Consider the following 15,000-nt stretch of genomic DNA (forward strand, 5'->3'; position numbering starts at 1 on the left):
TCTCCTGCTGTACGATCCACTGCGCCCTACCTCCTGCACACGGTGTACATGCGGTTAGCGGTGGAAATCCTGAAGGGCTCGTTCTTAGACCGCGTCAGGCTGTTGCTAAGCGTCCCCAGACCCAGACGCTGGTAGTCACGACAACAGGCTCGCTCTACAACGTTGCTCATGGTCTGTCTGTCTGACGAGCGGATGGTGGAGGACAGGGTCAGGGAGCTCTGGTCCACTTCCTCTGACACTGTGGAGATAAACAGCGGCGCTCACAGAGTCTGCACTGAACAACCATTCACGTCTGAAGAAGTTAACGTTCGGGGAAGTCTGCCAAAATAAAGGCTGACGTGGTGAAAGTGCGGTGGTGTAAACTACCTGAGATTTCATCTTCATCCAGCTCTGACTGGAAGCTGCTCCTGTTCTCCCAGGTGGGAGGAGAGTACTTCTTCCTGGTCACATATTGGCGGCCAATGGTTCTCTTGGCACTCTTCACCAGGTTCTTGGAAAGAGTCCTGAAACAAACAAAGGAACACGACGTTGAAATAAGCCACAGGCCTCGGCGTGGGCCTCCTGATGAATCGACTCGCACTTGTGCGTCATGTTGTGTCACAGAGACAGTGAATGGAGGGTTTGTAGCACACAGTGCAGAGAGGAAGCCGCTGTGGTCCACCGACTAATTATTCAAAAGCCTTTTTCCTGCACTCCTCATAGTCTCTTTACTGTGTGTCTGTGTCTGTGTGCGTGTCTGTCTGTGTGCGTGTCTGTGTGTGTGTCTGTGTGTCTGTGCGTGTCTGTGTCTGTGTGTGTGTGTGTGTGTCTGTGATGTCAGGGTGGGCGGGGCTGAGGGGGCGTTCCTGGTGAAAATGGAACGCATCAACTGTATCCGAGGTCCTGCATGAACATTCAGGAGCTCGAGGTAAACCTGAACGTCTCAGCACTGACGCTCCTGATGTTACAGCTGTGTCACCTGCTGGCCCACCCACAGTGACGGGTCAGTGATCTAACATGACCGATGGCACTCTTCTTCTATTCACAGCGTCAGCTTCAGTCCCTCCACACTTACTTGAGCGACTGGTTCTTGTCCTTCGTCTTGTGCTCCACCACCATTTTGCCACTCTGACCCACAGTGAAGGCGAAGGTGCCCTGCACATGCTGAGGGTAACGCAGTTTGTGCAAATGCTTCCTGAAAACTTCCGCCAGATCGGACGCCACCTCCTCATCAAAGGCAATCTTCATAAGCTACGCAGAGACAGAGACAACACGAGGTCAGAGCGCCAGCTTCTAGTTTGGCTGAGAGCTGATCGGCGTGATTCTGAGGAAGGTACCTGGAAGGTGCAGGACCGCAGCTGGAGCCCCTCCTGGACAAACTGGTCCATCGTTAACGAGACCGATATCCTCTTCTCCTTTGTCAGGGAGGCGACGGGGAAGGAGCGAGTGACTGCCTGCTCTCCAACTGCAGGAGGACACCGCGGTCAGCGACAGAACGGGACAATCGACAGAGCTGCAGCCAAAAATCCTCTTACCCAGTGGATCGGTGGGCGTGCCCTTGAAGATGAGCCGGTACGTGGTAAGGAAGATGGCGCCCTCCGCTGGCAGTAGAGGCGGACCTCCCATTAGCCCCGTGGCCTCCTCGCGCCCATCGGGGATTAGGTGAACACGCATGCCTTCCATCACCAGCTCCTCGCCAGGCAACAGAGTCGGCCTCAGCAGCTTGGGCTGAAAGACAGAGAGCGACAGAGATGACCCCGTGCTACGACATCACAGCCAAACATGGCCGACAGACATCTAAAACTACATGCGCTTATCTTAGTCACAGGAACACACTTTGTTAAAGAACCACTGCAACCGTTGCATGCTTTCACACCCGTGCTGAGGGCAACCTGCACCAGTGCATGAGCCCACAGACACACAGAGAAACATGTCACAATGTGCAGCGATGGTCTCAGTGGGCCGACTGCTGAAGATGAACAAGAGCAAATAAGAAGCTGGCTTTTTCCTCTAGACCCTTACATCACTTCCTGTCCTCCGGCGAGGCCTGGGAGGTTTCTAAAGAGCGGAAATCAATTACAGCTTTGGTAGCGTGTCGCAATAACACCCTGAGCCACAAGTTCAGCTGTTATTCGCCTGACCCTGCATGCTGCGAGAGCAGGGCAGAGATGGAGGGCGCCCTTCCTGGATCAAGCTCACATACAGCCGCCCATCATGAACAGCACCCTTCAGATGGAAGGCACGCAGCTCTGAAGGCCCTGGGAGAGCCGCTCCGGCCTCAGATAGCAGACTGCACACCCCACATGCACGGCTCCGGCGTGCTGCGAGTCACACGCTTCTGTCTGCAGCTGACAGACGTACCTGCCGTGGCGCTTTGAGCCTGAGCTGAAGGGATTGGTGAAGAGGGGAGTGGGCGGGGCTGGTTGGGGTTCTGCATGGCCTTTGTCCAGTGGGATGTAAAAACATGAATTGGTTACCTTTTGGATGGGAGGCAGTCTCTTACTCTCCCTGTGGACTGCTTCCAACGTCTCGATGTGCATTTGAACGATATCTGCAGAGTGAGAGTGCAGAGACAGCGTGAGGCTCGAGTGCTTCATGCGTGTGGCTGACACGAGGCAGACGCGGCGATTCGTCCATACCTGGTATCATGGCGTGGAGAGCTTTGAGGTGCTCGTTGGTCACGCCGCTCTCGTTGCACACTTTATCGACAAAGCGGTTAATGAAGCGCACCACAGAGTTGGCCACGTCTGAGCTCTCTGCGTCTTCGAAGCCGCTCTCCGTGTCGTAGCTTTCCGCCATGCTGCCTGCAATGCTGCAACACAAACACACGCTCTGAGCACGGACGAAGCCCCAGCTGATCGAACAACTCGATGTAAACAATAACTCCACACTCATGGGCGATGCGCGTGCTGGTCACAGGATAAAAGGAACGGTCTCTGTTTTAAAGACAGAAGTTGGGATTTCACAATAAAAGCCTGTCTTACTAAACACAAAGTGAATGTGACAAAAACAGACATTTTATGTCTCAGCCAATCAGCTGCTTTGAGTGTGACAGTGTTTGATGACACTAAGACATGCTTAGCTGGATTGTGTGAAGATAAAAACATGTTTCTAAAGACTTGTTTGTACTGTGGGCGCGCCCTCTGTGGGCAGACGGGCGCTCCTACCTGTTTGTGACGTAGCTGTTGCTGACGCTCTCCACGTCTCCGAGGCCGGAGCTCCGCAGCAGCCGGTTCTTGCTGGTGTCCAGCGGGAGCAGCAGGTAGCTCATCCTGTTGGCGTAGTGGATGGCCTGGCTGAATACCGTGCTCTCCTCCTTCTGCACGCGCTCCATCTGCATTTCTTTGCTGAGCGTCGGCCACAGCCGGCTCTGCTCTGACGCCAGCTCCAGGGCGCCGATTTCCCTTCTGTTGCCCGAGGCGACGTGCTGTTCCTGAGAACACATCGGGATGGACAAAGCTCCGTCAGTTAGACGGTGAACTTTTAATCACGTGTGCGGAGCATGGGACATGCGGGCGCTCTGCTCACCGAGTTGTTGTGCTGCCCTCCGTCCTCCGTCTCCAGGTACAGGTGTCGGATGTGGTTCTGCACGTCGCTGTAGAACATGGCCTCCCAGAACTGCATGTTGGTCCACACCATGTGCTCCTGCACACAGCTGTAGGCAAACTGGGTGACGCCTGCTCCCAGTTTCTGTCAGACAGAACACAGACGTCCAATCACAGGCTCAGTAACACCTCAAGCTGTACAGTGTGGGCGAACTCTCATTTTAGGAAGGCTGCACTCACTCTGCAGAAGGCTGTGACCAGGGGAAGAAGCGCCGCCGCGATCCCGTGTTCATCCATGTGTGAACAGTCCTGAACAGAAAGAGCAGGAAAGCACTGAGCTCCAAAACAACGAAGCACAGAGACGTGTGTGAGGCTTCACGCTTGACCTGCAAAGACTTCTATGACATGTGATCAGCCTGTATACACCTCCAACAGAAGAAGCGGCTCGTGTTTAAGAGCATCTGCTCTGGCAACAGCCAGGTCGGCGAGCTGCAGCTGTGGAAACCTGACGAGTGAACAACAGTAACACAGCTGTTACTGTCACTCTGACGAGGCTGAATCCATTCTAGAGGAAGTCAAAGCTGCCACCTGATGTCAGTATGGGTCACACTCTGAACACTTCCCATAATGCCGTTCAGCGGCTTGTTTTGTGACGCCCACAGGCACGTCCTCGTGGTGTGCTTCGACACTATCAGGCCCCTTGTGTGCCGGCTCACCTGTAAGGTGCAGTTCATCATGCGCACAATGTAGTCAAACTGCTGGTCATCCAGCACAGCTCGGTTCTGCAGGACATGTTGATTGAGCTCCTGAGTCAAACACACGCGAGCTGCCCGACCCTTCAACGCCCGCAGCACCGCTGGCATCAGCTGCACAGACGACGTGACAAACGACCACGATCAACACACAAAAACAGCCTGCAGACCGAACAAAGTTTGTGAGTGCGTCACAGACACACACGCGTCTTTACCTTCTTGGCCTCCAGCATTTTGTTCTCAAAAATGTACGTGATGCAGTTCCTGACCACCTCCAGCCTGCGAGCGCTGTTCGCCATCACGTTGCCGTTCCTGTCCACGATATCTCCTGTGGAGCAAAGGGCGTCAGACTCGCCACAGCACAGAAGCTACGCCTCCTACGCACGCACTGTCAGACTGTATGAGGTTAACACAGGAAGTTTAAGATGCACGTAAGCAGGGTCAGCGCCAACTCAGAGCGGGTGTTGGCCGCCTTCAGTTAACCTCACGTTACAGTTTCACCACACTGAGGCTTCGGCCGATATGAGTTTGCAGTCGGGTCACGTGCATGCTAAGAACAGCTCACCCAGCGGCGGCCCAGATGGCACCATGCTCTTGAGCTCCGGCTTGACGGCGGGAGGTGCGGTCTTGAGCTTGGCAGCAGCGTGATCGATGAACAGCTGCACCGCTACGTCGTCCAGCATGGGGAACGGCGCCCGATTCTGTGCGTTGTTCTGACTGTTTTCTGACGGTCGCTGGATTTTGTGCATGGCCACAGCGGGGTAGGGATTCTCCTGAGAAAACAGAAAGACGGCGATCGTTGAAGGAAGAACGGAGGAATGGCGACAAACAGAAACCGTAAGAAAGTTCAATCGATGAAACGCACATTTTTGAAGAGCTGCTCTGCAACCTCCTTGGCATGGTTCATGACTTTGTGCGGACAGGCCTCCTCTTGTCGTATCCGCTCCACCTGGTTTGCTACCAGCTGTAGAAAGAGGACAGCAGTGATGTTAGTAGCTTTCTTCCGTATCTGAGCCACACTGTGCTCAGTGACCAACGATCGTGTCTAGGGCTGCTCAATTAATCAAATTTTACGCTCCGTGTTGTGTAACTATTTTTAAATCCCTGTAGAACCTGAACCGTGTAAGCTAGCGCAATAATTTGTTTTGCATATGAAACCGGAGGAGTTGTACTTACATCTGATGCCATCAGCTTGTCCTCGGTCACGGTTTCCTTCCACATAAAGCTTTGCAAAAACTGCATAAAAAGCGCTTGCAGGAACAAAAACATAATATTCCAGAAACACGCTTTGCCGATCCGATCAGCTGTTGGTAACACTTCCCACAGTAAAACAGACGTCAGCGCGAACGATCGCATGTCCGCCATTTCCTGCCCGAAACTGGAAGTGACGTCATTTTCGCGGAAAATGTAGTTTTTTTACTTGTAGGCCTTAAAAGCCTTTACTGGTGTTTTTATAAGTCATGTTTGACTTTTCTGAATAGTTGCTGGGATGCTTAGAACTCAAACTTCACTGCTGGAAATAGTTTATTTTGATGCACCTGCTGTTTTCTTTGCAAATTTGCATCATAGGATTGTTTTTCGTTTTTTCTGCAGTATATAAAAATTGGTGTATCTCCAAAATCAGTAAAAATATAATATAAGCTCTGGCGGACTTGGTTCTATGGTAGGTCGTAAGGGTTAAATAAATATCGTCAAATAATCGAGATCTCAATTTCAGTGAAAATAATCGTGATTATCATTTTTGCCATAATCGAGCAGCCCTAATCGTGTCATCGGTGCACCAGGTTGGAACGTTTTCAGTTACGTCAGTAAAGGTTTGTGTGACAGCTGTTCATGGTAAATGCACTGATTCTTATACAGCGCGTCTCTACTCTCCCGGAGTGCTCAAAGCCCTCTATACAACATTCACACCCACTCATACAAGCACTTCCTTCTATACTTAAGTGCAATCTAAGCATTCACACTCCGCTGGACTCATTAGAGGGCAGCGGGGGGTTAGTTTCTTGCCCGAGGATACTTGGCAGACTGGGGAAGCCAAGCATCGAACCACCAACCTTCCAGTCAGTAGCTGATCTGCTCTACCGCCTGAGCCACACTTGTTGACTAGTCACGATTACGTCGACTATCAAAATAGCCGATGCGTCGTTTGAAGCTTTGTAAGATCCTGAAATTTAAGAGTGTAGTAACAGACTGAAACAGAAGGTGGTAGCACTGCATGTACAAGCTGGAAGAAGAAGCAGAAGAAGAAGAAGAAGCAGAAGAAGAAGAAGAAGCAGAAGAAGAAGAAGAAGCAGAAGAAGAAGAAGAAGCAGAAGAAGAAGAAGCAGAAGAAGAAGAAGCAGATTTGAAGGATGGGTCGGCGTATCCTTCGTGGCCCACCATGTCCCAGAATTTTGTCTGAGCACCGTCAGTAATGTAAACATGTTTAACAACAACATTGTTATTGGGGGGGAATCCTTTCAAATCGACCTATCAGCTGCCTCCACACAGGTAAGTCCTGGGAGCCACATGCTGCACGGCCTCCTGGCTGATTGCTTCTTCCCAGAGGAGACTCAAACATGTGCTGACATGTCAGCTTAACACGTTTTTCCACTCGTAGCTGTCATGAACTACTGTGCTCTGCGATCGCACAAACAGGAGCGAACGGGTAGATGTTTGTGTTGAAAGACTCACGTCATCAAACAGGTCGGTGGCTCTGTAGGGGGGACCTCTCTCCGACACAAAGCCGGCGAACGCCATGCCGTCTAACACCTTGGTGAGGAAGTCGTCCTCTGACAGCGCCCTCTGGCCCAGGAAGGCAGCCTGTGGAAAAACGTTAGCAGCAATCAAGACTCTTTGACCACACAATGACCTGGAAAAGCTCATCCATGCCTTTGTAACGTCAAGGCTAGATTATTGTAATTCACTTTATTTTGGTCTCCACTCTACCCTTCTACATAGATTACAGACAGTCCAGAATGCCGCTGCACGCATTCTAACTAAAACTAAGAAGTTTGCTCACATCACTCCCGTCCTTGCTGATCTGCACTGGTTGCCTGTGAAATTTCGTATTCAATTAAGAATTCTGTTGCTTACTTTTAAAATTACTAATAACACAGGACCAAGCTATCTTAAGGAACTCTTAAACTCATATGCTCCTGCGAGGGCTTCAAGATCTTCCTCACAGTCATTGTTGGTTCAGCCCAGATCTCGTTTGAAGTCTAGAGGTGATCGAGCGTTCGCTCTAGCTGCACCTGAGCTGTGGAACAATCTCCCGATTGGCATCCGGGCGTCTGACTCTATTCAATCTTTTAAATCACGGCTTAAAACATATCTGTTTGAACTTGCTTTTTCTACCAGTTAAATCCTGGCCTTGTTTGCAGTGAGTTATTCTATTAATTTTTCTGTTTGTCTTGCGTTGTCTATGTTCTCTATCACTGTGTTTGATGGTACAGCTTTACTTTGCTATAGCTATGTGCTATAGTTTACTCTTATTAGTGGTTTTTACCTGTGAACATAATTCCACACTTATATGACTCTGATGTTATAGTGTTAATTGTTTTATTCTTTTATGTAAAGCACTTTGGCATGCCCTTGGCTTTTAAATGTGCTCTATAAATAAAGATTGTTGTTGTTGTTCTTTGTTTCCTTGGATGCACATTAACAGCGGTGTGCTGTGCCAGGACATTCCTGTACCTTATGGAAGCGAATCACAGGCTCTGGGTGAATGCGGATGATATGTAAACACCAGCGATAGCCCTGGAAGAGCCGAGCGAACAGCCACAGAAAGACCGCTCGGATCTCCTTGTCCTGAAACGCACACAGTAAAGACGACTGTCACACAGAGGAACTGAAAGAGTCTGGAAGCCTGAACCTGCCAGAGTTTATGACCTCCACCACCTCTTATGCCATCGATATAAGACAAAAACACTAATGCTGGTGTTGTGTAATTACAGCGTATGAATCACTACATGAGTTTACTCCTTGCCTGGATTTTGAGAGCAGAGGGTTGCGTGGACTGTGGGGGGAATGCATGATCGGCAACTTCCAGCTCCGGATCCAAAACCTGCAGGAACAGAAAACAAAGTCCATCACTGCTGACCACAAGTCTCTGCTGCTGATTCCTGCTGATACGGACAACAGCACAAACTCACCGTTTTCAGAGTGATGGAGCTCTGAGCTTGTATTCACTAGACTACGTGGTTAAAGCACATTTACTACACAGGTGCAAAGTTTCCTGTCAGATGTGAACAACATCTGGGAAAGCTCAGAAGAAGAGTAAGTCAGTGGCAGAGTGTGCAGACACACATCATCCTTGGTTACAGCTTTTAGGCTCAGAACAAATTCATCTGGCTAAGTGTAAGGACAGCTGAGCAGCTAAGCCCTGGTTTAGGGTTGCTATCCAACCGTCTCCAGCATCAGCGTGGTTCCTGGAGCAGCAGCACACTGAGGGACAACTGAACAGACGAGCCCCAGATCAGCTTCACACGCAGGGCTGTCAGTGTGGCAGATATCTGCTGTGCCTGGACTTTGTGTGTCAGAGTTGGATCTGTTTTCATCGCTCTGCCAGCTGAGGCCTATAACCCAGTGAACTATCAGAGCAGCGTTAGCACCACAGCAGTCTCAGGGTTAAGAGTCATGAAGCACACAGAACGGCGCAGTGACAAAAACAAAACTTTCAAAATAAATTATTTTTCTATTAAATCGATCCATTCCTTTGAGCCCTGACGTCTTTGGTATGTGGCCTAAGTCAGCAGGGCCAAGTTCAGTGTCTCTCTGGAGGGCACAGAGCTGTCGAATGATGCTGCTGCAATAACATCTGTGGCTCATCGATGTAGACTGAGACAGTGAGACCAAACTAAACCCAACACGACTGTAAGGAAGAGGACTCCCTTACTGCATTTATTTATATTGTATTGTCTGTATAGCACTTGAGGATCAGATACAGATAACTGCTCGTTTATGTACGAGGCATTCCTGTTTATCCAAGTCTGAGGTACGTCCCACAATCAGGGGAATTTACGATGAATCCAGCTGCAACATGCAACCACAACTAAGAGTTTGGATCATGGCAGTGCAGCACAGTGCAGGCTAAAAACACTCTTCAGGACACACAAGCGTTCTGTAGCTCTTCATCTTAGCTGACGTTTTCTAAAGCAGCACACGGTCTAACAGGTTACTCCACAACACACCTACCAGCGCTGCACTTGTGCATCTCAGTATTAGCATCCTTACTGCAGTGTAAGCTCTCAGCACTGAAACAGACAACGATTAAAATCGTTCGGCACTCCTCTCTCACGTTACTGTTGATGAGTGTCTAAAAAGAAACCGTACTGTGAGTGTCCGTGGGAAGAGCCTGACAAGTTCAAATACCAGGCTGCATGTCTGCGCTGAAAATGCAAAGCACCCTCCTCCAAATAAACACCCTCTACCCTTTGTCTCCGTGCACACAGAAGCTCAGTCGTTTACTCCAAGAGACATTATCTAAAAGGCAGAACAGAGTTTATCTGGCAGACATGTGAGTGTTTAGTTTGACTTGTCATCACTCGATAAAAGAAAACTACTGTTGATCTAAATGTTTCGACAGGACGAAACTCTAACTGGGGAAACACAAGATCGTTTATCCAGAAATGGAACATGTTCAAACACAAAACTGTGTTTAAATACAGCAGACCAGGACCACTACTGAGGTCCTTTTACCTTTGACTTCGTATTCAAGCATGCGCTTCTGTTTATCCTGTGGAACAAATCAGGTTCCAGTTATGTTGATGTGACATGTGCTGCACAGGGACAGCAGCAGCAGCTCAGGCCTCCGTGATATCTGCACATCTGTTTCACTCTCAGCTTCACTGTCAACGAGTTACAAAGTTTGTCCATGTTTCATGTGCAGGAAAAGGACAAAGCATGAAAAGCAAAGGGCTGTGAGTATTATATGACCGCTGTATAACTGTATCAGACGGCGCGTGTTTACATATTATTTCTCACTACACTTTACTCATGGCTGAGACTGTAAAATGACTGCATATCCAGTAAACTGCTCATAAACTGGGTATCACTTCCTGTAGCTCAAACCGATTTACTCACAGCTGATATGGTTACGAGCATGAACAGCTTTGCTGTATCATCTCCATTGTTATGAGATTTGCACAAAGCAAACAGAGCTGACAAAGGAAGCAGGAAGAAAAATCGATGTATTGGGCCTTTATCAATAATAAGGAAGCTGGAGGCATTTATAAAAAGTGTTTCTCAGAAAGGGCAGGTGCTGCAGTGCTGGAAGGAGGTGAAGAACAGCTTGATAAGAACACAAGAACAGTGTTTGGTTGGTGAGCGCGCTGCATCCAAGCAGCGGGGCTTAAAAAAGGGGAAATCCTATCGGTGACATAACCATTCAAATGTAGTAATAAGCAAAGGACTGCAGCGCTGTGCCTCAGTACAAACCGACCTCTGTGGTTGTGCATTTATCAGATAACTCAGCACTAAGGCTGCATTTCCACAGTTAAGGTGACGACACACTCGGCACTTCTTAAATGTATCTGACTTTTTTGGCAGGTATAAAAAAAAAAAAATCATACTTGGAAATGATCTCCACCCCAGTCAAGCCCAACAAGAACACACTGCTGTGCAGTATTTCAGACGTGATTAATGATAAAGTCCCGCCTTAAATGCTTTCAATGCATCCCTGCTTGTATTTACATGTTTTTACTTCAATAACATTGCAGTCAGAGACGACTGCTTGGAGTCTATCAGGGCTTTTTACACAGGGACTGGAGCACTGGACAAAACCGCTTATTCCTTTCAGCTGAAGTCAATACTAGGAAAGAGAAGCACTTCCTGAACATGTTACTGGCACCTAATCCCATAAAGAGCACTGGGAAGTCTGGTGGTAGAAACCACCCACGTGATGCTACTGAGACTTCCCAGTAATCGTGTGCATTGTGGCTTTGGGTGTGTTTAAGCTGCAGCTCTTACCATGGAGAGTGCCGTCTGGGTCTGCTGGAGCAGAGGTTCAGGCAGCAGGGAGATGTGGACGCACTCGGGGATGGTAACTGTGCCTCCATCCAGGTCGGCAATGATCACGTCCAGCTGCACACGCACACACACACACACACACACACACGCACACGATTAACATCTGTGCTTCAGGGAGTGCTGATAAGAAGTGAAACAGGAGCTGATTAGATCAAGTGGAAGACAAACACAGTGGCCTCTGAGCAGCTGCTCGTTACATGACCCAGTCGATCAAACCACAGAGCGCACAGTCACATATCAGTGACACACAACCACTGCTCTTACAGCAATAAAGGTAGAAAACACAGCCCCCTGTAGCTAAAGGCTGTGATGGGGCAGCACGCAGCCACACGTGATGAGTCCCGCTAACGCCATCATCAGGCCTCAACCTGGTTTCCTCGATCGTGACACTGAATCACCAACTACTGTCCTGGACGCTGATGTGTCTCGGCCGAGTTTACAAAGACGACTACGTGACAAAGCGATGCATCTACCAAGGTTAGCAGGTAGCAAACAGCTGGATGGCAGCAGCTTAAAGACGGATCCGCGGGTCAGTACGAGCTCACACGACTCACAGCTACGAGCCGCGTCAGAGCTTTTCTTATTGACGTGCATTTCACAGAGAAAGCTGTCCCTGTGTGACTGTGTGAAACTATGAAACGCGCCCTTTGTCCTCTAAACACTACGATATCACACATCTACCACAGCCTGCAGCAGCTGTGTGTAGAGTGCACTGTGCAGGGATGTGTGATTGTTTCAGTACTGATACAGCGCCGGGTTGGCACAGATGGCTGTGTGTCGCTAACCTGCTCTCGTGTTCATTTCCCTTCCACAGCTGTTTGATAACTGTCGTACACAAAATGTTTACAGTGGCGAACGCAGCTCACAAACCTCCTTTAGACACGCGTGTCGTGGCGAGCAGTCATCACTGACACGTGACGTCCGCCTTAAAAACAAAAGCTTTCTGGTGTCAGCGCTGAAGCTCCACAGCTGTGATCAGACGTTTACACTCATCGAACGTTTACTCTGGTCCCTCTCCACTCAGCATTAAACTAGTTCCCACTAGTGTCTGTGGGTGCCTTGTGTGAAAGCCTGCACTGGCCATCAACAGCATCTGTTCAGGTGGAACTCACTAAGAGACGCTGTGTGGAGTCACACGTGTGCACACATTTCTTGCTTTATCAAGAACACTGTTCAATAACTTCACCTACAGAAATCATTAAAAGGCCCAAATCACAAGGACAGCAGCTTTAGCCAAACCCAAGCAAGCGTTCGTTCATCGTCCCCTCAAAGACAGCTCCGTCTTTTTAGAACACGCGCTTCCTGTCCCCGGACAGCGCTCCCTGCCGACACACTTCCAAATACTGCTGATGTCACTTTAATCATATATAAGCTCACAAAACATCAACACGTTAAAGGATATCCAAGTACATTTTTTAAATAAAATGCTCGACTATTCCAATGCTCAAGATAAGCCCCGCCTCCCTCTGTACAGCTGGTGGTTGTTAAAGGAAAGCTCCGTCAGGTCGATGACACACGACAACACTCCTGTCTGGGTTCTTTCCTCAGCAAAGCTTTAAGACACAGGTTCAGCCTTACCATTGCTGACACTGCTCTTTGCTGTCGCACTGATGAAAACTACCTCGTGTAGCCTCATATTCACTAAGCTGCAAACAGTGAGGACCCACCAGCTCTTGAGTCTCAGAGCGGAAGAAGGAATTGACACCAATGATGAAGGGCGTGGGGGTGCTCAGGACCTCGAGGAGTTTTCCAGGTAGGATGGGAATGTAAGTGAAGCTGAGAAAACACAACAACAAGAGACTTTACACACGTCCTGCACTCAGCAGTGTCTACACTGTGGCTTCATCAACAGGAGTGGGACATACCTGTATTTGAGAGGAAACATGATGGCCAGCAGTGCCCGGCAGGCGTCCGTTAGTCTCTGGTAGCTGCTGGACAGGAACAGGATTTTATGCTCCGTCAGGGCGGCGCAGAACAGACAGAGAACATTGGCGATACCTGAGGGAGGACAGAGGACGTGTCATCCACCTCACCTGCTGCATGCACGCACAGAAATATTGGTGATTTGAAGTTTCATCATATTTGATAGGGTTGAAGGTTCTCATGTCTTTTAAACTGCAGAATCAACCTGCATTTATTCTTTGAACACTAAAAGTGTAAAACTGTAAGCAAACTATCCTCTGATTGGCTGGCTCTCAGAAACAGAAGGTCTGAGCAGCAGGTCGTGGCCACAGCCATGTGTGAGATGCATATGGAGATATCCATGTTCTTCATGCAGAGCAAAGAGGATAAAAAGGTCTAACATGGAGAGTTTGTGTTTAACACTGACAGAAAATGAAGCCACGGGTCTTCCCCGGCCTGCAGCAGACACGTTTTATCACAAAGATCACGCACAGTATTGTTTACATGCATCTCACATGAGGTGACATTGCTCACGAAGTAACAGAGCAGTAATTTTCATATGTGCTCGTACCGAGCTGTCTGAAGAGCTGGGCCACACTGCTGCCACTGACAGGAAGAGACTCGTTGATCGGAGTCTGGATGACTTGCCGGTCGCCAGCACCTAATGTTATAGTCCGCTAAACATAAGAGGAGAGAAAAGAAGGATTTGAAAGCGGGTGTGAAAACGGCAGATTAATGGTGGTGGTCAGAGTCGGGGTTTGGCGGCGTGGTTTAATCACAACTGTGTATGTCCACAGAGCGGAGTGATTCAGAGACAGAGACAGAGAATCCCAGAAGCTTAGCAGCTACGTGACAAATTAAACACAAGCCATTCCAGCTGATCGGGATGTGAATGGGGCCGGGCGGGACTCCAAGCCAACGACCTTACTGAAAACACCAGCAGCACCACCCTATCAAACAGGTCCCAGAAACACAGCAGGTGTCATGCGCGACTTTTCCACTGCAGCCTAACGTGTGGAAAGCAGCTGAATTCATGAAGATTGAACTGAACTCTGTTTAAACAGAGAAATCATTGATGATGCCAATTATCATCTTACAATTATTTCCTTTGTTACCGACCACAAAACTTTGTAGAACTGAAGCTGTGCTGTACACAGCAGATGGGCCAATACATATGGGTCTGTGTTTGCTGGAATAACAAGCAGAGTGAAAACTGATGACTCAGTACTGTAGCACTACAGACAGACACACTGATGACTGCAGCACAAAGGCTTCGTGGGCTCATTACAGATCCACTTCCACCTTTGGCTGACCGGCCGTGGAGCACCAGCTGGGGGAAGGTGCAGCATTATCTCATGCTCTGTACAGCAGCAGCGATAGCAGCAGCAGCCACAGATGAGCTGTTAGTAGTTCAATGCTGTGATCCAACATCTGATCATCGCTGTGGTCTGAAGACGTGTGAGGTTTGACAGTAAGGATGCGCCCACACGTGCTTCTTAATGCACCGAGGACAGAATGTATTTGTGGCAGGAGGCCACTGGTTTCAGCAGGGCCTTAGAAACCCATTCCAAACTGGATGCTGTGGTGTCACAGCTGAGCCAATCACAGCCCTCCTCAGAGCCACTGCTGTCAACTGGGAAAAAACCAACCAGTCAATGGTCAGGTCATTTTGGTTACATGGAAATAAAATGACAAGAAACTAATCACTGTATGCGAAATAATCAGGTGTTGGTCACATATTGAGTCTATATCAAAGCTTTTGATTGGTCCTTCTGTCACAGGACGTGTGCATGGACTGCCTGAAGGAAACGGGT

The 15,000-nt window shown here is 49.0% G+C and overlaps 1 protein-coding gene across 5 annotated transcripts in view; it reads right to left on the bottom strand.

The window, feature by feature from the left end:
• Nucleotides 1-15,000, bottom strand: part of sbf1 (SET binding factor 1) — a 47,969-nt gene that overhangs the window by 7,676 nt on the left and 25,293 nt on the right. For all 5 annotated transcript variants that reach the window (XM_085435870.1, XM_085435869.1, XM_085435872.1 and 2 more), the window contains 21 exons: nt 13,758-13,863; nt 13,150-13,282; nt 12,952-13,060; nt 11,225-11,338; nt 8,244-8,321; nt 7,952-8,065; nt 6,950-7,078; nt 5,142-5,240; nt 4,842-5,049; nt 4,492-4,604; nt 4,241-4,390; nt 3,765-3,833; nt 3,508-3,669; nt 3,147-3,412; nt 2,619-2,791; nt 2,457-2,530; nt 1,515-1,707; nt 1,317-1,444; nt 1,055-1,230; nt 367-503; nt 31-238 (listed from right to left, as the gene is read on the bottom strand). In XM_085435870.1, coding sequence (XP_085291996.1) covers nt 31-238; nt 367-503; nt 1,055-1,230; nt 1,317-1,444; nt 1,515-1,707; nt 2,457-2,530; nt 2,619-2,791; nt 3,147-3,412; nt 3,508-3,669; nt 3,765-3,833; nt 4,241-4,390; nt 4,492-4,604; nt 4,842-5,049; nt 5,142-5,240; nt 6,950-7,078; nt 7,952-8,065; nt 8,244-8,321; nt 11,225-11,338; nt 12,952-13,060; nt 13,150-13,282; nt 13,758-13,863 — 2,939 coding nt within the window. The remainder of the gene's footprint in view (nt 1-30; nt 239-366; nt 504-1,054; nt 1,231-1,316; nt 1,445-1,514; nt 1,708-2,456; nt 2,531-2,618; nt 2,792-3,146; nt 3,413-3,507; nt 3,670-3,764; nt 3,834-4,240; nt 4,391-4,491; nt 4,605-4,841; nt 5,050-5,141; nt 5,241-6,949; nt 7,079-7,951; nt 8,066-8,243; nt 8,322-11,224; nt 11,339-12,951; nt 13,061-13,149; nt 13,283-13,757; nt 13,864-15,000) is intronic.

This window comes from Copadichromis virginalis, linkage group LG17 (assembly GCF_057382275.1).
Source record: "Copadichromis virginalis isolate Kocher_CV1m ecotype Utaka linkage group LG17, C_Virginalis_male_GT1.1, whole genome shotgun sequence".
Classification (NCBI taxonomy): domain Eukaryota; kingdom Metazoa; phylum Chordata; class Actinopteri; order Cichliformes; family Cichlidae; genus Copadichromis; species Copadichromis virginalis.